This window comes from Trichomonas vaginalis, chromosome IV, assembly GCF_026262505.1.
Source record: "Trichomonas vaginalis G3 chromosome IV, whole genome shotgun sequence".
Classification (NCBI taxonomy): Eukaryota; Parabasalia; order Trichomonadida; family Trichomonadidae; genus Trichomonas; species Trichomonas vaginalis.
Window position 1 is genome coordinate 16,626,882 of NC_067206.1, and position 19,875 is coordinate 16,646,756.

Sequence of the window (19,875 nt, forward strand, 5' to 3'; positions counted from 1 at the left end):
TGATTACATAAACTTTTTACCGATAATAAGAAACTTAGATATTATCACAGATGAAAAAACAATTGGCAGTTTTATGTATAATTACATGAAATCAAACAATCTACCAGTTGACCAGAAACAGAGGAAATTAACTCAGTTAGCATCAACACACAACCAATATCAACCATTTTCTTCTTATTATCTATGGTATCTAATCGACAGGTTTAATTTTATCATTGATGACATTCAATCAATTTTAACATTTACGAAAAACACTTGTTTTAATGAATTTGCGAACGAATTTATGAACGAAAGACAAAAGGCTGAATTAGAAGAAAATAAAGGAAAAAGTTTATTTTGCAAGATTTCGCTTAATGGATCATATGGTTACGATGCAATGAATACACAAAATTACGCAAAGACTAAAATAATGAATGCACAGAAGGCACGCGTTGCATGTATGTCAAATAAGTTTAAAAACATAAGAGAAATAGGTGAGGATACATATCAAGTGATGCTTAAAGATAGATTTTATAGATGTGATACATGTTTACAAGAGGCATTTTTTACTTTAGATAACGCAAAATACTGGTATTTAGTTTTCATTTATGATTTTATGTATAAATGCATGGATGTTAATCGTTTTCATTTCATTGAAGGTGATACTGATTCATCTTATTGGGCAATCGCTGGCGACCCAAATCTTCCTAACACTCAAGCATTTCAAGCAATTGTTACCGATAAACAATTTTATGATAAAAACATTTTCAAATTCGCACCATTTGATTTCTTCTGTTTTGATGAGAAATTTAAACCTAAATTAAAGAATAAAGCTGAAGAAAAAGCACATGAGAAGAAGTTATTGGGTTTAGCAATTGAGAAACAAGGTGATAACATGGTTGCTTTATGCCCTAAGTGTTATACATCATTCAACGGTTCAATTGATGGAAGTGATTTTAAAAAGATTGCACAAAAAATGAAAGGTGTTAGTTTACGACAAAATAAACAATTAACACCTAAAATTATTTGGATATAATAAATGATAAAGTGATATTTGATGGTCAGAATATTAATTTACAACTTAAAAACGGGTCAATGACTCGCTTAACAATCGGTAAGACTGCATTAACAGGAGCACACACTAAGGCTGTATGTTGTGAAAATGGATGTTGTATGCCATTTATTTAATACAATTTAAAAACGTAGGGGTTGAGTCATGAATTTAAAATTTTATTTTTAATAAAATGCCACAGAAGAGACAAAAGGAACCGTTAATGATGCGATTCAATATGTAAATAATGGTTTTGATACTATGATTCAAAGAGGTGGGCACCCTTAAAACATTTATTTTATTTTTATATAAATGGATAACGCAGATTTAGAAAATTTAATTGATGATTTAGTACTTTATCAAAATTTTCTTAATTATTATGAATTAAAATCATATCTCCAAAAACATAATAACAATATAACGGGTGATGATATGGATTATTATTATTCATATTATAAAAATGAAATTTTGAAATATCATGATAAAATAATTTCTAAAATTAAAGACAAAATTAAAAATAATGAATATACAAAGGGAAAAACTAAATCACAACTTAAACAATTGAAAGATTTCAAAAATAAAGTATTAACAGAAGAAGATATTGATGAATTATATAAATTATATAATCCTGAGCCGCAAAAGCCAAAGGAACAAAAGCCAAAGAAGAAAAAGCCGAAAACAACACCAAAAGAGAAAGTAGCAAATGTTCAACAGCTAAAGGTGCAAAACGCCCAGATCCTTCAGACCATAAATGATGCACAAGCTTTAATTTATGATTCATTAGTTAAACCATATTCAGCCCGACTTTTAAATGAAGATCAACTTTTGGAATTCATCCTTCAACATAAACTCGAAGCGGGAAAGTATATCAAACCTTTATAATACAGCATATTTAAAACAAATGAATAGAAAGTTAGTATACATATCATGTGTATGGTGGCACTGCGTTCCACCTTACCCAATACTTGTGAATTTGACACTTTACAAAACCGTTAACATATATTTTTACAACACAAATGACAACACTAACTTAACCTTAAATATTTACAAACCCACTAACGACTTCACTAACGAATTCACTAATGTTTTCACTAATGACTTCACTAATGTAAAAATAAACGTTCTCACTTACAAAAGTATTGCAACTCCTCCCATTGCTGTGCTTCACATAACAGCTCATAATCTTCTGACTCACTTTCTTCTTCATATAGGTCAAAATCACTGTCAAAATAAATGTTAGTAAGTTTTGACAAATGTAATGAAACACGTTTACCGTTTGTATCGTATGCTTGTATAAACTTTCCATTCTTCATTCCTTCATAAACGCTCAAACTAACTTTACCCTTTCTCCCTCGTATCTGATAGAATGTATTTTCACGAGGAACGAAGAACAAATTCTTGAACTCATGACCGTTGTAGTTTGTTATCTCAATAGTTTTCGTCATTTACATCCAAATAAAATAAAAAATAAAATAAAAAATAAATGATCTCACCACCCCCACACGTATGAAAACATAGCGCAAAAATAAATTTAGGTGAAGCGGTGAGGTCTCACCTCTTTTTTCACCCTAGCCGCAAAGCGGCTCTGACCCTTTGGGTCTGTTGAATTCATTGCTTTATAACTCTCTTCCTTGGTTTCTTTTTAGTTGCTTTCTTCACGTCTGTCTCCAACTTGACTGTCTTTCTTCTTCGGCCGTAATGATACCAGTTACTTCCACCAGTCAATGGGTTAAATGGTCTTTCATAAGGGTTTCCATACATTCCATAGGGACCATACGGAAGAACTACTGATGGAGGAAGAGTTCCATCGACTCTATTTAAATGCATTGTTTCACTTTCATCTGGTCATTAAAGTCTTTGCGTGTTTTGCAAACTCGTCGTCCTTTCCTAAAGCATTTTCTGACTCAGTCGCACCAAATTGGATGCTTTATTTATGAGCCCTATTTTATTTAATCTTAACTTCTTTGCAACCCAGCCTCCAATCTTCCCTTTATTTGCATCTAATGTCTTTGAAACCCTTCCTCCACTCATTTTATTTACTGCGTCATAAGCTCCAAGTGCTTTTGCTCCAAATGCTAATGCTTTTGTTCCCATTGCGCCTAAAGCTGCCCAAGCTACCATTTACACCATATTAAAATCATCTCTCTTCAATATTATCTCATAAAAGTTCTCGTTACTGAGAAAGTCAATGAAACATAAGCGTTCTCACGGGCTTCGCCCTCACCGCTTTGCGGTCTATCTAACTTATTTCTTATATCATCTATACGCTTCAAAATGTTGAACAATTGCTAACATCTTCTACAACAGTTATTTCATCATGAATGACCTTCAAGAACAAGCTCATTTAATATGCAATTAAAATCATCTCAATAATGAGTCCATCCTTTCATCTTTAGGTAGCACAACATCTTTCATTGAAGAAGGTTCGACAAGTCTTATGTTAAACTTACTGACAAAGTTTGTTATACTATAATGCTTCGGTGGCGAATACATGTAGTTTGAAAGACATAATATAGATTCTTCAGCAAATTCACTTATACTGGATTTTATAACAATGTTCTCACGAGACCAAATACCACCAATTGACAATCTTGTAAGCAATCCTGCTGAACCTTCTACTGTAAATGTCGATGGTAACATTCCACGAAGGTCATCTATTGACATCGTTGAGTCACTGTATTTAAATATTTTTAAAGCAATCGTCATTATCTAACCATGCAATAGCTTTGAAGTTTTCATTCGAATATACATCTGCTTCATTAAATGTAAACCTGACTTCTTTGCAGAGATGACTTTATAAATCTATTGAGTTTGTTTCAAAATTATATGCTATGGTAACTTCTGAAGGTAATGGATGCCCTTCCGCAGTCAGTTGTTCTCTCACTACCATTTGAAGCTTTGTGTTAAAAACTTTCATGTCATCTCCTGTATCTAAGTTCACATACACAGCAACAGGAAAACTATCTTGCTTCTTTGTTTCATCATTATATCTCAAAACATTAAAGTTCTTCAATAATATTGTTCTTCCTGCTGGAATACTTCGAACCTGTCTGATTTCAATAGCTTTCTCACCTCCTACATACTCTACCCAGTGCCTTGGATATTCATAAGTATACTGACTTTCTTGAATTTTGGTTGGTTTCATCATAACGTGTTCATAGTATATCTTTATACTCTTGTCAGTTAGACTCGGTGCTATGTTCTGAATATTTCTGACTTGTATTTTTAATGGAGATAAAATGAAGCATTTAATACATGACGTAGATGAAGACATGAATGAAACTACAGACAAACTTAACTCTTCTCTTATTCTTCCTTTCAGCAAAGATTATGAATTCTGTTCAAATGGCGTTTATTTCTATTGTGGAAAGATGGGTTCAGGTAAGACATTTAATTTAATTCGTCATATACTCATAACAGAGCGTTTAGGAAACGACTCTTACTATGACCAAATCATTATATCAGCAACTTCAGACTCTATGGACTCAACAGCGAAAACATTTATGTCAAAAGTTCAAGCCTCTGTCGTTAAAGTTCCAGACAGTGAACTCATTGAATTTCTTCAACGTTACATTCGACGTAAGAGGAAATATTATGCCATCGTAGAGTTCATACAGTCAGGAATGCAAAAGACTTCTGAGGAGATGGAAAGAATTATTGACAAACACCACTTACGTCAGTACTCAGGAGTTTACGATATGAAACGACTTACAAACTACATTCTGTCAAAACTTTCAAAATACCCCTTCAAAAAGTATCCTTCAAATACTCTGCTCGTTTGTGACGACTTCGCCGGAAAAGGTTTAGTTTCAAAACCAGACTCACCATTAGCTAACATCATAACTAAAGTCAGACATTACCACTTAACTGTAGCAATACTTATGCAAACATGGCGTTTTCTTGCTTTAAACATAAAACGTCTCATAACTGACTTCGTTATCTTTCAAGGTTTCTCACGTTATGATATTGAACTCATTTGGAAACAGTCAGGTATAACATTACCTTTTGAAGAAATTTGGGAAGCATATAAGTCTCTCATCTCTCCTCGTTCATACCTTGAGATTCATATCATGACTAATACCATTAAAGTCAAAAATATTCCATGGGAACGACCAACATTGTTTTAAAGTTTAACCTTCAATTGACTGATGGTAAACAAATTCCATGCATCTCTGTCGCCATTTCTGTTAATATTTTTGCTGTCATTCATATCATCCACTTCTCCATCTGTTAACTTTTGAGGATATGTGTTAGAATAGCTGTTCTTAAATGAAGGCTTCTCTCCCTTGAGAGCATAAACTCTATAACTTTCTGCATACTTTATGTTTGAACCTCCTGAGCCATCATTGACATAAATTTTTATAGGCTTCCACCTTTGTTCATGTTCCTGCTTCTTCCTTTGCTCTTTTGTTCAGTAGTTCTACATCTTTATACACAGCTCCTGTCTCAGTGAATTCAACAATATTTTCATTCGTTAGCTTTACATTCAAACCCTTGTCGAGTGTATTGTTCATTTCATACATATAAAAGGTTTTTATTCTATATGAAATGAGAAGCAAATCCATCTTAGCTGGTGCCGTTAATGTTCCAATTGAACCAACATCAAATGTTGACTCACGAACGACAAACAATATTGTCATAAAGAACTATAGTTCAGAGTGTTTGAAAGAACCAGAACCAGAACTTAAGTCGGTGAATTTAAACTCAGCTTCAAACGCTAACGCTACATCAGATGTTAAGTTAGAGTATCCACCACTGGACCAAATTCTTTCAAGAGAAGCCAACGACAACCCTTACATAAATGTTCAAACAAATCCTTCAGATAACGTAGACCATTACCTTCTTCAGTTATACCAAACAATTTTACTCAAAGACGATAAGAAGCTTTTGACAAATCTTATAAGCAAGAACCAAATAATTCTAACAAAGGAGGACCTTGAAAATGTTATCTCACGAATAACAGGGAAACAATGTGTCATTGACTATCTCGACCCTGAAATCGAATGCTGTGGTCAAACGCCACCATTCATGAAAATAGGTAACATCCGCATCATTGAAACACCAGGTACTCCAGGAGTTGAGTTTAAGTATAAATATTCGAACGAGTATACAAAACTATCTACTTACTATAAACTTTGCTTGAAATATGTTTTAGTAAATTAAAGCAATTTGTAATATCTGTCCAAAACTTCTTCAACAGTATCGAACTCATCTTCATAATGCAAACCTAATCTTATTGACTTGGTGCAGTTTTCACTAACACAATATAGCGCTTTGCGCTCGGCGCCTTTGACGCCTTTTTCTGTTCTCTTGACTGACATAACTAACTCATTTGTTTCATCAAACAGCAACAACCAAAGTTCATGACCTAATACATAACATTCATACTTTATATTTTTAGCTCTGAGTTCTCTTGTAAGCTGTTGCATTTAATATTTTCTAAAAAGTCAACTTCAACAGTCATTCGCACTGGTGCCTTCAGTTCTACAGGCTCTCCTTGAAAGTCAACAAGTCTGAATTGCATGTCTTTCAAATTATGAGGACTAATGCGAACCCATTTACCTAAATGAGTTGCTATGACAGGAACGTTTGGAATGAACATTGAATTGACTGCATAACAGAAAGACTTATATTCTACTGAACCTTTACTATTAACTCCTGAAATACCTGTGACATTAGCTATTTTTGACTCAATGTATAAACAATTACCATAACATACGTATGGAACAGATTTCATCTCAATCGTTTTGTCAACACTTTTCAAAGGAAATGTCATATGGTATGCACCCAGAAGCAATTGAACTCTATGACTCATTCGTGTTATCTTGAACTCTTTCTTGCTACTGAACTTCAATGTTCCCTCAGAAGAGAGTTCGACATCTATGTTGTCAATAGTTTCTTCATTTATGAGAGTATCTATGACTCCAGCAATTTTATCTATTCTATACTCTGCTCTGTTAGGAAATGTTATAAAACTTCTTTTGTCATCTATTTCAAACTCCATGAAATCTGTTTCATCTGTTATGACAAAAGTTGCGATAGTATTGAAGTCAACAACTCTGAAAGCAAGCGCTTCATTCTGAAGACCTAAGTTTGTTTGTAGCTTTACTGTCCCGTATTCGTTTGGGTCTGTACTTTGCAAATAGAACAACATTTTATTCTCATTAAAATATGACTATTGCTGCATATGCGTATGAAACAAATGAAGCAAGAAGAGCACATGAACTAGTAAACGAAAACTCAACTTTAACCATTGAAGGCAATGATTTAGTCATTGACGATGGAAAAACTAAAAAAGTCATTGATTTCGATACTTTTAACACTTATGACCCATTCATTACAACAAGTAAGGTTCCTATTATAAATGATGGAACGGTGCAATATATAAATTCTACAGTAGATGCCTCATTAGTGAAAGTACTGAATGTTCTCATTGAATTGTTAAAGAGCTTTCGATTTGACGACAACATTAAATGCCTAAAGAATTTAGTCATGAATGAGAAACAAATTCTTGGCGTTGCTGGTAGCAGTAATGATGTACACCTTATGACATTAGAATATTATAACGAACATAAAGATGAACTGAAAGGAGAGAAGGGTGACACCGGACCTCAAGGACCTCAAGGACCTCAAGGAATACAAGGAATACAAGGAATACAAGGACCTCAAGGCGAAAACGGTTTGGATGGAAAGGATGGAAAGGATGGAAAAACTGCTAAATCATGGATATGGGACCTTATAAATACTGGTTTAACAGCTGCTTAATATGGAGTTCTTCAATACCAAATCGGAAAGATATGGGCGGTACTTGGTGAAGAAGTTTTAAATGACGTTAAAAATGCTTTGAACTTCATTTCAAATGGTTCGGATACTATTAAAACTTTATCTGGTTGGATGCAAGAAACAAGGAGTCAAATAGATACTGTAAGACGTATAGCAAACAATGCACGTACGGGATTGGATACTTTACGACAAGCACAAAATACACTAAAGGAAGCAAATGATATTCTTGGCTCAGTATCAGACATGCATGAAGATTGGCTTAAAGGTATTGACAAATCTTTAAAAAATCACAGTCAGTCTATTGCTGACTACAAGAAAAGTATAGATTTTTTACATAGTGCTATGGACGTACATGATGGAAGCATAAGGAACTTACTTAATGCTAACAATAACTTACCAGGAACTATTAAAGCATTTATAAAGTCCTTTGTAAACCCCGGTGCTCTAACATTTAGGTCTTTGAGAGCAAGAGCATTGAAGTCAAGAGATGCAGAAACTCCAACAGAACCTACAGAAGGAACTGAAACAACAGAAACTCCAAAAGAACCACCAAAACCAACAGCTAATGAAATATTGTTCGAATATTTTCCAAGGTACTCTGTTCTCATTGCATACATTCAAGAAATACTTAAGAAAGCAGACTTGACTTTAGGAGATGATGAAAGTTCTGTATATCTTTCGTTCCAGTTTCAAATAGCAGACTTTTGAGACAGATATGCTTAATGTATGACAACATCTCTGATTTCACAAGATATGATGACGACCATGACCCCGAACACGGTGAAGAAGAAGAAGTTTACAAACATCCATTAAGACAGGAAAGGTTTTAACACAAAGTCTCATTATTGACACCAAAGATGGCGAAGTGGACGTTCTTCAAGAGCTGAAGAAAAATACTTCTTCGGGAGGTGGTGGTAGGCATGAACTTGAAATAAATGAGATAGAAGAGAAATTAGCCGAAAAAGCAGATAAAGAACATAAACACAATATCTCCGATATAAATGAACTTCAAGCTACATTAAATAGTAAAACAGATAAAAATGAACTTGACGCAATGAACAAAGTTTTGAAATCTCATAAACACAATATCTCCGATATAAATGAACTTCAAGCTACATTAAATAGTAAAGCGGACAAGAACCATGTTCATTATATAACTTCAGACGAACAGATTATAACGGACTACCATGGATATTTAACACGAAGTGATGAAGCGAAGACAAAAATGTTAATGAAAGAAGATATAAATACATTCGTGCTAAAGTTATGACATAAGCTGTACTGTACAGTATGATGTAGCTAAAGCACCAGAAGCATTTGGTTATACCGGTGAAATTTATGCCTCTACTTTCAATGTTAACGGTGTATATAGTTGAACCAAGATTTACTTTGAGAGTTAAGGCAAAAATAACGTTTGAAGATGCTATTAAAAGTAAAGCTGACAAAGTTGAACTCGAAGCAATGAACAAAGTTTTAGAAATCTCATAAACACAAATCTCCGATATAAATGAACTTCAAGCTACATTAGACAGTAAAGCTGACAAGAACCATACACATAAATCCTTCACTACTGTTAGAGCAGACGACATAATATTGAACTTTGACCTTGGTTCAAGTGCACCATTAGAAAATCCAAGTACAAGCGTAAAAGATACTCTTAACAATTTAGATAAGAGTTGCAGGAATATCGAAGATCATGCCAGAAACTTTGAAGCATATGAACTACCAACAATGTTAGATAAGAAAGCTGACAAAACAGAGCTTCAAACATTAAAGACTCAGATTCTTGAAACATTATATCCTATAGGCTCTATTTATACGTCAATGAACTCAACAAATCCAGCAACAGTTTTAGGTTTTGGTACATGGCAGCAGATTGTAGACAAATTCTTATACTGTGCTAACTCTTCAAAGCAAACAGGAGGTTCGAAGAAAATTAAAGAAGCAAACCTTCCACCACACACTCATACAGGAACTACAAACTTTTCTGGCGACCATATCCACTCATTAAGAGACCATCCATTATACAACTCAGAGTATGAAGCTGGCAATGACGTTTTATCTCCATCTTATAACAATGCAGCAAAAAAGACTTTTCGACAAACTGAACCGGGAGGAAATCATTCACACACTTTCACAACAATCCAACAGGCTCGGGTGAAGATTATATGCCACCATTTATGACTGTATTCGCATGTTAGAGTTCAATGAACGCGCTTGAGCCTAGAATAAAATCTTTAACTTTACATAAATGAGCTTGAAAGAAGTATTCGAACAACATCCATGGAGGTCATTTAAGAAGTTCAATGAAGCTGCAAAGAGTTGGGGATTTACTAACAGAGCTGAAGTGAAAAGTTCTTTGACAAAAAATGTTGTACATCAAACAAAAATAAACCCTTACGACTACTTTTTACCAATTTACTCCAACACTCCTGACGCATACCAATTTGACACTCTCATTCAAAGCAGAAAAGGAGGACATAAACCATTCCTCATCTTCATAAATGTTAACACTCGTAAAGCATATGCATATCCAATGAAAAATAAAGGAACTCGTGAAGTGTTAAGAGTTTTACAAAAGTTTGTAGCAGAACATAACCCAAGTACTTTAACATCAGACCAAGACAGTGCATACCTCAGCAATGAAATCACAGATTTTCTCATTAAGCATAACATAACTCACTACACTACTGAAGACCATAACCATAACATACTCGGCATCATAAACCGCTTCATAAGGACTCTCAGAGATTTAAACCAAGAGCGAGACTTTACCGAAGAAACAATGAAACATTTTCTCGAAGTATATAATTCCTCAACACATTCTACAACAGGACATACACCAAATTCAATGACACAACAACAAGAAGAAAAGTATATACAAAAGAAACGAAGCCAAACACAAAATATCAGAAATTCAACACAATTTACCCTCATTCCTGGAACAAAAGTTCGTGTAGTTCTTGACGACAAACCGTTGACAAAGAAACGTTTAAGGTTAAGTAGAAACTATTATATCGTAGACTCTACACAGGTAATGGATATCTTATAAAAGCTGCCGACGACTCTATTGCGTTTTATCCTCGACATAAATTAGTCGAAAGTAGTAATGGCAAACTTGCTGAAACCATTGACGAAGCAAAGCGAGGAGTGGTTATTGAAATACTTGACTACAACATAAACGATGACACTTATAAAGTAAGATATGAAGGAGGCGTTGAAGATGTTATACCATCTAAGAACTTGAGAGAGTCAAAGCCAACACATCTGGGACCATTAGAGCGGGAGTACTGGAAAGACAAAAATATGTCAGAAAGAATAAGAAAATTCTTCTAAACTTTTTCATTAGATGTAAATCAGACAAAAATAATGTTTAGGTGAAGAGGTGAGATCTCACCTGTTTTTTCACCCCGTGAATTTTCATGAATTTTCACAAAAGACCAAAAATAAAGTTAGTTTTATTTTTTTTTATTTTTTTATTTTGTATGTAAAGACAATAATGTCAGTCGAAGCAAAAACATTCACGAACAAATCTAATGGTGAAACATTCACAAAAGGCACTTATAACGGTATTGAAGTCTTACGTAGAGACAAGGATGGTTACATTAATGCAACAAAGATGGCAAGAAAAGCAGGAAAGTTAAACCATTTAAACAGATTTCTCAATAGTGCTAAAATGCAGGAAATTCTTGAGTTTTGGTTGAAAGAATACGGTCGAGCCAAAAGTGGCTCAACCTCAAAACAAGCATTTTATGAGCTTACTAAGGGCGTTATGAATGAATTCAAAGGTATTTACATACATGCTGACCTCGTTCATTTTTGTTGCTGAATGGTGCTCTGTAAAGTATGCATTTTATGTCAAAGATATTATGGACTCCATAGACAAGAAAGTTCATGAGAAGTTAGATGAAGAAGAACTCGAAGATACAGTGGAGAATGCTAAACCTTTGTTCGAAGAAGAAGTTGGAAAAATGTGTGAAAAACAATTAGAACATGAACGTGAGATATATTATGGTTATAGAGATTCTCCATACGAACTAGACCAATGGGAACAAGAAGATTTAAAGAGAGAATTTAGAGAATATGAACTCGCTAAGATAGCATTTGAAGCTGCAGAAAAGAAGTTAAAAGTTTGGGGTCGTTTTGTACAAAAATATTGTGAGTAAATGAACCATTTATTTTTATTGAATTCAGTAAAAATAATGTTTAGGTGAAGAGGTGAGATCTCACCTGTTTTTTCACCTCTTTTTTCACCCCGTGAATTTTCATGAATTTTCCCGAAATAAAAAATAAAGTTAGTTTTATTTTTTTTATTTTTTTATTTTGTATAAAAGATATGATTTCAACAATCGGCACAACAACAATTCAAGCCGCGAACGGCGGGACTCTGTCCACAACTACAGCACCAAACTCGTTAGTCATGAATCCTACGTCAATGTTAGTAGAGATGAAAAACTTCATTCCTTCTTCATATACTTTTGAAACAAAAATCCAGAAGATAAAGCAAGAACTTTTAACAAGTAATTTAGACTGTAGTGCGAAAGATGAAGAAAATGAAGAATATCTTTATGAAATGCAGGACATTATTGACCATTTACCCAAATTGCCTGAAATTCAGCATCAAAAACTAACTATTCCTGAATTCGACGAAATTAAAGTTAAAGTTACTGACTCAGTAGAAATAAAGAAGTTCATACGTAAAGTAAATTATGAATTCCTTGGTTTTCATTGCAACCATAAGGTTATGGACAAAGATTGCGACATGGTATATAAAAACATTTCTGACATATATAAATCTGAGGAGTTTAAGACTTACGATAACTTTGTTTCATTAGTTGCAAAATGTGTTTGGGAAATAAGAGATAAAGATAGAAGAGGCAAAGTATGGAACGAACAAATAAGACCCGCTATGTTTGAGATGAAGAAAACCATTGACGCCTTAGTTGTTTTAGCTGGTTTTATTTCAATGTATAACGCAAAAATGAACCCGCAATGTTCAAAATGTAAGGCAGCAATTAGGAAATATAACTACTCAGTCAAAGAGATAGAAAGAATGAGAAACGACTATGCAGACTTAAAGAAAGAAGCAGAAAAGCCAGCAGAAAATAAAATGGACATGTTGACATTTCTGAACAAAAACTATCCAACAGCAGAAGATTTCCTTCTATCTGACGTCAAGAAGAAGTATAAAGAAACCTTCGGCATTGTTAAAACATTCGATGTACTAAAAGAAGAAATAGAAGCTACAAAATTGTTTAGGATTTCAAATATACATCGTACAATTCATGTAAAACGCTTGTGAAAAAAGAGGTGAAAAAAGAGGTGAGATCTCACCTCTTCACCTAAACATTATTTTTGCTGAATTCAGCACAAAATTCTGAGTAAAATAATTTTTAGGGCATGTGTCAAACCGTTGAGTTTTCACAAAATTCCAAAAATAACGTTTACCATGTAAAACGCTTATAAAATAACTGAGGTGAAAAAACAGGTGAGAAAACGGGTGAGATCTCACCTCTTCACCTAAACATTATTTTTGTTCAAAGCTTCCACGAGAGAAAAGATTCCTCATTCGCTAAGGATTCCAAAAATGAAAAAATCATTGATTTCGGCTGAGAAAAAACAGCAAAACCCTTCTTCCACGGGAACAAAGAAATAAAGAAGAAATAAAGTAAATTTTTTATTTATTCCTGTGGAAGATAGAGCACTTTTATGACACTTTTTATTCACGACAAACAAGACAAACAAAGAAAATAAGAAAATACGGCGCTGTCGCGGTTCGAACCACAGACCTTGACCCCTCCATAACACCACCTTAGACCACTGTGCTACGTAGCCTGTCGACATAAGATTTTATAAATTGCATATTTGACGTAAATTTATTTCCATCTAGCTTCCCACCGCATAAGATATTCATACGTGTTTGTAAGACATTCATTAAAATTCTTTTCTATTGCATCTAATCTTGCGTTATTTTTTTCAATAGCTTGTCTGTATTCTTCATCATCTCCAGCAGTGTTTGGGTCTTCACGTTTAAAATATTCATTGTTAACCAATTTTTTATCTACAAATTTGATTAGTGTTTGATTCACTTCGTTATGATAACGGTCATATTCTTTCAATACATAAGTGAAGACAAAATGCGTCGTACCTTCAATCTTAAAGCTTAAAGAACTTTCAACACAGTTTTGAGGGTCTGTCAGTGCGTCAATGAGATAGTATTCGAAGTCAGTCAATAATCTTTTTAAAGTCATTTCATACAGGATAAAATTTAATGTTGTGAAGAAATAGTGTTTATCTCAGAAAAAATAACGCTAATTTTATTTTTATTTATTTTTTTATTTTGTATGTAAAGACAGTAATGACAACATCAGAGAACACAACAACTGCTATCGTTCATGAAGCCATAAATGAAGAATATGAGTACATACAGTTTAACAAACAACTCCGTCTCATTCGTTCAGTCAAAGACGATATGTACCAAATGCAAAGTATTTTGACTGCATGTTTTGCTCCAGACACTAAACACGCAGACGACTGGTTCAAAAACCAAAGCACACAAGAACTTTTGAGTGAAGCACAGCGAGACATACTTTTTTCTGAAAACAGTGAAGAACAGCGAGACCGACTTCCTTCAGGGTCGCCTAAAACTCATGAAAACAGTGAAATTTCTCTAGACCGACTTTTATCGGCCATGCATAAAACACATGAAAATCGTAAAAATTTGCCAATAAATTTAAGAGGTTGGTATGTACATAGACTTCTTGTAAATGCTGTTGCAATGTGGGCTTCGCCTCGTTATGCTTGGTATGTTTGTAAACTTCTTGACGAAATTCACAGACAAGAACGTGAACAGATGGAAAAGAAACTTCAAGCAAAAGATGAAGTCATTGAATCCAAAGACAAAAGCATACAGAAAAGAATACCGCGTTCAGTACCAAAAGGAAAGGAAAAGAGTTATAAGTATATGATATATACTGAAGAGATGGAAAATGAAGAAGATAAAGATATGGTTATGTTGCATTTAGTCAGAAGAAACAAAAAAGCTTTTATGACCTTGCTAAGATTTACAAATCTGACAGAAACTGGTTCTATCGTGAAAACTTACCGATTTCAATGACACCGAATGAGCAAATAAAGGAAATTGTCAAAAATACTCTTCCTCAAACACACTATGACATCAAAGGTTGTACAATACTTACATTCAAAGAAGACTTAACATTACTGAAGGAAAAAATAACAGAATATTTCGACAACTTCAAAGAGGAAGAATAAAAAAATCTAAGCTAATTTTATTTTTTTTTATAAATTTTATCTCATATGAAAGAACATGAATTTAGAATATTCGGAACTCATGACAGAAGAGGAGAACGAACAGCATGTAAAAGATTATGCAAAATTTATGAAGACATACAAAGCATTTAAACAATATCTAAATGCTTCTAAAGATTATGCAAAATTTCTGAAGGTATATAAAGCTTATGAAAAAGCGTATGAAAAGTTTATACATTGGGGAATTGTTGTAAAATATCGATATGAAGACTAACCAAAAATATATTTTTGCTTAAATAGCTTCAGGGTCTATTTCTTCAACCATTTCACTTCCTTCGTCAATGTCAATTGAAGCTTCTTCAACCTTTGGTAAGAATTTGTATAACATCTTTGTTCGTTATTGTCTTCAGAGATGAAGGATAATATTTCACATTTGTTTCACCCTTCTTATATTCTTTCTGTTCGGAAAGATTCATAGCAATACTGAAGAAGTCAATGTTAGAGTTCTTTATGACAGTATAATGAGTATCTTTGACATTCACGAAGAAACTCTTTTGTTTCAAAACTACTGCTAACTCTTGTGAAGTATAACGTTTGCGGTCAATGACGATAGCTAATGGTCTGACATACTGACCAAACTTAGATTCTTTCACAAACTTCTTGTTAAAGATAACATTAACGTTTGAAGCATTATTGAACTCATTCTTGATGGCATTAGCGAGAGCATTGTATGAAAAGAACTTGCAATCTTGCATGTGTTTCATTATAATAAAAATATTAAATTATTTTGAAAAATAACTTAAAAAAAATCTAATCTAATTTTTTCAAAAATATTTTTTTTATTTCCTACTAAAGATGTATCGGAAGTTGTCTAAGTTAGAACACTCGGAAATAAAACAACTTCTTACAGAAGCTAACATAGATGTTGCAAAGCATTACGCAACAAACAAAAAAGCACTCGCTGACTTCATTAAAGACTATAATGGTGCAATAAGTTATGATAGAATTCATGATTACATTAATAACAAAACATTTCCTTTAAATGACGTTGCTATTGACTTATATCATAGACGTTCAATACCTCATGAAGTAAGGCGTGAGATGTTTGACATAACAAATGCAAACGTTGGTCATACTCGTAAAGCTCTTTCACATGATGTTCGTCAAGAGATGTTTGACATAACAAATGCAAACGTTGGTCATACTCGTAAAGCTCTTTCACATGATGTTCGTCAAGAGATGTTTGACATAACAAATGTGAACGTTGGTGAAACAAGAAGAAGAGACGACACACTGAAACAACAGAGAAGAGAGATGTTTAAAAGTGCTATAGAACAAGTTCGCAAAGCTAACGATGTCATTCGTTCCATTGACGACAAACCAAAAGAAGGTGAGAGATGGTTAAAGAAAGATGAAGAGAATAGGAAGAGAAATGTGAAGTCAGGCAATAGACTCATTGACTTTAACATCGAAGCTTTAGATGAACCAAACAGAGACTACTTACACAAACATTTCGGTAAGGTTTTCATGAGACTCTTAGAGAAAATTAAAATAAACTCCCAACAAAGATGGATGGTATGTTATAAACTTGGTGGAAAGTATGAATGTTCTACGTTAAACCTCAATAATATTGGAACATTACTACATCAGCTCTTGAAGGAGAACTTTATATCAGAGATAGAAGCAAATGCTGCAGGTATTGTTGAAATGCACTATGACTTCTTCTTGACAAACATAAAGAATCTTACCGAAATAAAGATGTATGATTTAACAGAATATGAAGGCTTAACGATGTCAGATGTAAAGAAAGGCAAACCAAAAAAGAGACCATATAGAGATGAAAGCACACTGACAAATGACCAGAAAGCCATTTTGGAAGCTCTTAAGCAAACAGGAAACCCAGCACTTATAGAAAGCTTTTGGAAAGATAATGGTGAAAAGAAGTTTTATAAGAAGAGAAGCGGTCAGTTCTGGAAGTATCTTTGCACATTACCTATAAATCTTGAACGCTACCAAATCTTCAATGAACTGAACAAAAGAACTGCAACACTTATGACAGAAGACAATTGTTTCGTTTATGCTTGCATTCAAGCTGGAGTAAATGAAGAAACTATTGACCACATGAGAGAAGTCATTCGTGTTAGAGACTTTCCTCAAAGTAAAGTACAAGAAATTTCTGACGCAACAGGTATAGCATTTAATGTTACCATTGGTTATTTCAATGACTCAAGACATAATGAAATAAAGAGATACATACCAAAAGAATGTGAAACTGTTAGAACTATTGACTTACTTCTTGTTGAAGACCACTACATGCTAAACGAAAGATTACCAATGACAACATATTTCATTCGCAACTATATAGAAATTCTCAAAGCTTGTGGTGGAATGAACATTGAGAAACAAATGAAGATTTATACAAAGAGAGAAGATAAATATGTAGTTCGTTATGATAGAACAACACCGCTATGGGATGTTATGAAAACATTGTGGGAGTGCAAATATTTCGAACCTATTTCTTATGGAGAACTTTTCACATATACGACTGACTTATATAAACAGAACCTTGCACCATTTAAAGATTTGACATATGCTCCAAAGTATTGTGTACAACTGAAGAAGAAAGCAGAGTCAAAAGAAGTAAATAAAAATAAGTGCAAGTTCATTCCTGAGCACGTTTTCTTTGCTGACTTTGAGTGTAGTACCGATGGCTTTCATAAAGCTTTTAACATATGTTATGACAGTGAAGATGGTTCAGTGAGTGAAAGCATATGGGGTCAGAACTGTGCAACAGAATTTTTGGAGCGACTTCCTGACAAGAGTTTAATATATTTCCATAACCTCAGCTATGATATAAACTTCATCTTAAGACACATGACAGAAGTGAAAGGAACTCCCATCATTAAAGGTTCACGAACAATGCAAATAACTGGCTTATATAAAGGAAGGGCAATTATTATAAAAGACTCTTACAGTGTTATAAATAAGAAGCTTAAACTATTTCCTGCTATGTTTAACTTACAAACAGGACCGAAAGAAGTATTTCCATATAACTACTACAGCAGTGTTTTGTTAGCAAATGACAACAGAACTGGTGTCATTTCTGAAGCATGTAAGTTTATCAGGATGCAGATACATTCATGAAAACATAGATTCCATCAAAGGTTGCAGAATAGATGAGAACCACTTCGACTTAGAAAAATATAGCACATTTTATTGCAAACAAGATGTAAGAATTTTAAGAGAAGGTTTTGTTAAGTTCCGCAATGACATATTGAAAGAGTTTGATTTAAACGTTTATGACTACGTTAGTATTTGTTCTATTGCTAACAAATTGTTTGAGAACAGAGTGTACTTCCCGAATGGAAATTTATATGACCTCTCAAATAAACCAAGAGAATTTATTTCACGCTGTATTCAAGGTGGAAGATGTATGTGTCAGATAACATGAAACAAAAGAGCGAAAAGAAACTCATTGCTGATTCGACGCTGTTTCATTATATCCATCAGCAATTGCAAGATTGTATACTTTAGAAGGTATTCCAAAGGTTATGAAGAAAGAAATGTTAAGCACAGAGTATCTCATGAGACATTTATTCGATGACGACCAAAAGGAACCCATTGGTGAAAAGTTTATGTCTGGCTTCTTTGTTCTCATTAAGATAACAGAGATTGGAATACATAGACACTTTCCTTTAATAGTTTGTGACCCTGAACTAAATCCAGAACTTAATGTTCCCAGAAGTTCAAACACTTGCTGTTTAATGTATGTTGACCATATAACATTACAAGACCTCATAAAATATCAAGGTGTCAAATGTGAAGTGTTGCAAGGATACTATTACGATGGAAACAGAGATATTAGAATAAGAGATGAAGTAAAGAAGTTGTTTGAGTTAAGGTTAAAGTATAAGAAAGAAGGAAATCCTTTGCAAGAAAATATAAAGCTCATTCTGAACAGTATTTATGGCAAAACTATTCTATCTCCTATTGAGTCAAAAATAACCATAGTAAATGACAAAGATGCTATAAGATATGCCATCAGAAACTACAACCATATAGTGAAGTTCGAAGGTTTGGATGGTTCAGATAAAACTATTTTCAAGCTAACGAAAAGCATTTGCAGACACTTTAACTTCTGTCCACTTGGTGTTAATATTCTATCTATGTCGAAGAGAATAATGTGTGAAGTATTCTGTACTGCTGAGGACTTAGGAATGGACATCTTTTATAGCGATACCGACAGTATGCATCTCTACAATGAAGATATCCCTCGTTTAGCTGAAGAGTTTGAGAAACGTTATGGAAGAGTTCTCATTGGTAAAAACCTTGGTCAATTTCATAGCGACTTTGCAGAAATCACACCTGGAAAACAAAGTTTAGCATACAAGTCAATATTTTGTGGAAAGAAGACTTACATAGACTTACTCACGAATGATTTAAATGAAGTTGCATTTCACTGCAGAATGAAAGGCGTGAAGCAAGATGTTATTGCTTTAACCGCTAATGAAATGTTTCCTGACTCTGTTCAGTGTTTCTATGATGAAGATAAAGGTTTAATGGTTCCGGGAAAATTTGACAAAGACTCTGAGTTCAGTTTAATGAAACTTTATAAAGCACTTTATGACGGTCAAGAGATTGGATTTGACTTATGTAAGTCTTCTAGTCCTTGCTTTGCTGAAAAGTTTAACTTCTCAATAACGACTAAAACAAACTTTATTCGTAAGTTGAAGTTCTGAGGTCATTTATTTTTGTCAGCAATGAGGTCATGAATGATAAAAATAAAGCTAGCG

At 33.7% G+C, this 19,875-nt stretch overlaps 15 protein-coding genes and 4 pseudogenes across 19 annotated transcripts, besides 3 other annotated features; 14 read left to right on the forward strand and 5 right to left on the reverse strand.

Annotated features, from left to right (window-relative positions):
- Nucleotides 1-1,912: part of a mobile genetic element that runs on past the window's edge.
- TVAGG3_0106980 (uncharacterized protein) lies at nucleotides 596-1,015 on the forward strand (the record flags this gene model as incomplete). The annotated part of the gene is made up of 1 exon (XM_051222991.1): nucleotides 596-1,015. One exon carries the CDS (start codon nucleotides 596-598, stop codon nucleotides 1,013-1,015), a length of 420 nt encoding a protein of 139 aa, XP_051107977.1.
- TVAGG3_0106990 (uncharacterized protein) lies at nucleotides 1,343-1,912 on the forward strand (the record flags this gene model as incomplete). The annotated part of the gene is made up of 1 exon (XM_051222992.1): nucleotides 1,343-1,912. One exon carries the CDS (start codon nucleotides 1,343-1,345, stop codon nucleotides 1,910-1,912), a length of 570 nt encoding a protein of 189 aa, XP_051107978.1.
- A 47-nt stretch (nucleotides 1,913-1,959) lies between these two features.
- Nucleotides 1,960-2,154: a terminal%2Cinverted (terminal inverted repeat of Maverick-1B transposon ID:TVAGG3_0107000).
- Nucleotides 1,960-19,875: part of a mobile genetic element that runs on past the window's edge.
- On the reverse strand, nucleotides 2,155-2,475 carry TVAGG3_0107010 (uncharacterized protein; the record flags this gene model as incomplete). The annotated part of the gene is made up of 1 exon (XM_051222993.1): nucleotides 2,155-2,475. One exon carries the CDS (start codon nucleotides 2,473-2,475, stop codon nucleotides 2,155-2,157), a length of 321 nt encoding a protein of 106 aa, XP_051107979.1.
- TVAGG3_0107020 lies at nucleotides 2,639-3,151 on the reverse strand (annotated as a pseudogene). The gene has a single exon. A coding segment is annotated over exon 1 (513 nt).
- TVAGG3_0107030 (uncharacterized protein) lies at nucleotides 3,392-3,694 on the reverse strand (the record flags this gene model as incomplete). The annotated part of the gene is made up of 1 exon (XM_051222994.1): nucleotides 3,392-3,694. The coding sequence occupies one exon, from the start codon at nucleotides 3,692-3,694 to the stop codon at nucleotides 3,392-3,394; it is 303 nt and encodes a 100-aa protein (XP_051107980.1).
- Nucleotides 3,946-4,140, forward strand: TVAGG3_0107040 (uncharacterized protein; the record flags this gene model as incomplete). The annotated part of the gene is made up of 1 exon (XM_051222995.1): nucleotides 3,946-4,140. The coding sequence occupies one exon, from the start codon at nucleotides 3,946-3,948 to the stop codon at nucleotides 4,138-4,140; it is 195 nt and encodes a 64-aa protein (XP_051107981.1).
- On the forward strand, nucleotides 4,270-5,157 carry TVAGG3_0107050 (protein of unknown function, DUF4106 family; the record flags this gene model as incomplete). The annotated part of the gene is made up of 1 exon (XM_051222996.1): nucleotides 4,270-5,157. One exon carries the CDS (start codon nucleotides 4,270-4,272, stop codon nucleotides 5,155-5,157), a length of 888 nt encoding a protein of 295 aa, XP_051107982.1.
- Nucleotides 5,579-6,193, forward strand: TVAGG3_0107060 (uncharacterized protein; the record flags this gene model as incomplete). Its single annotated transcript, XM_051222997.1, has 1 exon — nucleotides 5,579-6,193. One exon carries the CDS (start codon nucleotides 5,579-5,581, stop codon nucleotides 6,191-6,193), a length of 615 nt encoding a protein of 204 aa, XP_051107983.1.
- On the forward strand, nucleotides 7,523-7,795 carry TVAGG3_0107070 (organellar and viral DNA polymerase type B; the record flags this gene model as incomplete). The annotated part of the gene is made up of 1 exon (XM_051222998.1): nucleotides 7,523-7,795. The coding sequence occupies one exon, from the start codon at nucleotides 7,523-7,525 to the stop codon at nucleotides 7,793-7,795; it is 273 nt and encodes a 90-aa protein (XP_051107984.1).
- Nucleotides 7,925-9,997, forward strand: TVAGG3_0107080 (annotated as a pseudogene). Its single transcript has one exon. A coding segment is annotated over exon 1 (2,073 nt).
- On the forward strand, nucleotides 10,065-11,149 carry TVAGG3_0107090 (annotated as a pseudogene). Its single transcript has one exon. A coding segment is annotated over exon 1 (1,085 nt).
- On the forward strand, nucleotides 11,313-11,642 carry TVAGG3_0107100 (uncharacterized protein; the record flags this gene model as incomplete). Its single annotated transcript, XM_051222999.1, has 1 exon — nucleotides 11,313-11,642. One exon carries the CDS (start codon nucleotides 11,313-11,315, stop codon nucleotides 11,640-11,642), a length of 330 nt encoding a protein of 109 aa, XP_051107985.1.
- TVAGG3_0107110 (uncharacterized protein) lies at nucleotides 11,683-11,979 on the forward strand (the record flags this gene model as incomplete). Its single annotated transcript, XM_051223000.1, has 1 exon — nucleotides 11,683-11,979. One exon carries the CDS (start codon nucleotides 11,683-11,685, stop codon nucleotides 11,977-11,979), a length of 297 nt encoding a protein of 98 aa, XP_051107986.1.
- On the forward strand, nucleotides 12,249-13,115 carry TVAGG3_0107120 (organellar and viral DNA polymerase type B; the record flags this gene model as incomplete). The annotated part of the gene is made up of 1 exon (XM_051223001.1): nucleotides 12,249-13,115. One exon carries the CDS (start codon nucleotides 12,249-12,251, stop codon nucleotides 13,113-13,115), a length of 867 nt encoding a protein of 288 aa, XP_051107987.1.
- On the reverse strand, nucleotides 13,690-14,064 carry TVAGG3_0107130 (uncharacterized protein; the record flags this gene model as incomplete). Its single annotated transcript, XM_051223002.1, has 1 exon — nucleotides 13,690-14,064. One exon carries the CDS (start codon nucleotides 14,062-14,064, stop codon nucleotides 13,690-13,692), a length of 375 nt encoding a protein of 124 aa, XP_051107988.1.
- Nucleotides 14,172-15,029, forward strand: TVAGG3_0107140 (annotated as a pseudogene). Its single transcript has one exon. A coding segment is annotated over exon 1 (858 nt).
- Nucleotides 15,442-15,846, reverse strand: TVAGG3_0107150 (uncharacterized protein; the record flags this gene model as incomplete). Its single annotated transcript, XM_051223003.1, has 1 exon — nucleotides 15,442-15,846. The coding sequence occupies one exon, from the start codon at nucleotides 15,844-15,846 to the stop codon at nucleotides 15,442-15,444; it is 405 nt and encodes a 134-aa protein (XP_051107989.1).
- Nucleotides 15,938-18,226, forward strand: TVAGG3_0107160 (organellar and viral DNA polymerase type B; the record flags this gene model as incomplete). Its single annotated transcript, XM_051223004.1, has 1 exon — nucleotides 15,938-18,226. The coding sequence occupies one exon, from the start codon at nucleotides 15,938-15,940 to the stop codon at nucleotides 18,224-18,226; it is 2,289 nt and encodes a 762-aa protein (XP_051107990.1).
- TVAGG3_0107170 (organellar and viral DNA polymerase type B) lies at nucleotides 18,634-19,821 on the forward strand (the record flags this gene model as incomplete). The annotated part of the gene is made up of 1 exon (XM_051223005.1): nucleotides 18,634-19,821. One exon carries the CDS (start codon nucleotides 18,634-18,636, stop codon nucleotides 19,819-19,821), a length of 1,188 nt encoding a protein of 395 aa, XP_051107991.1.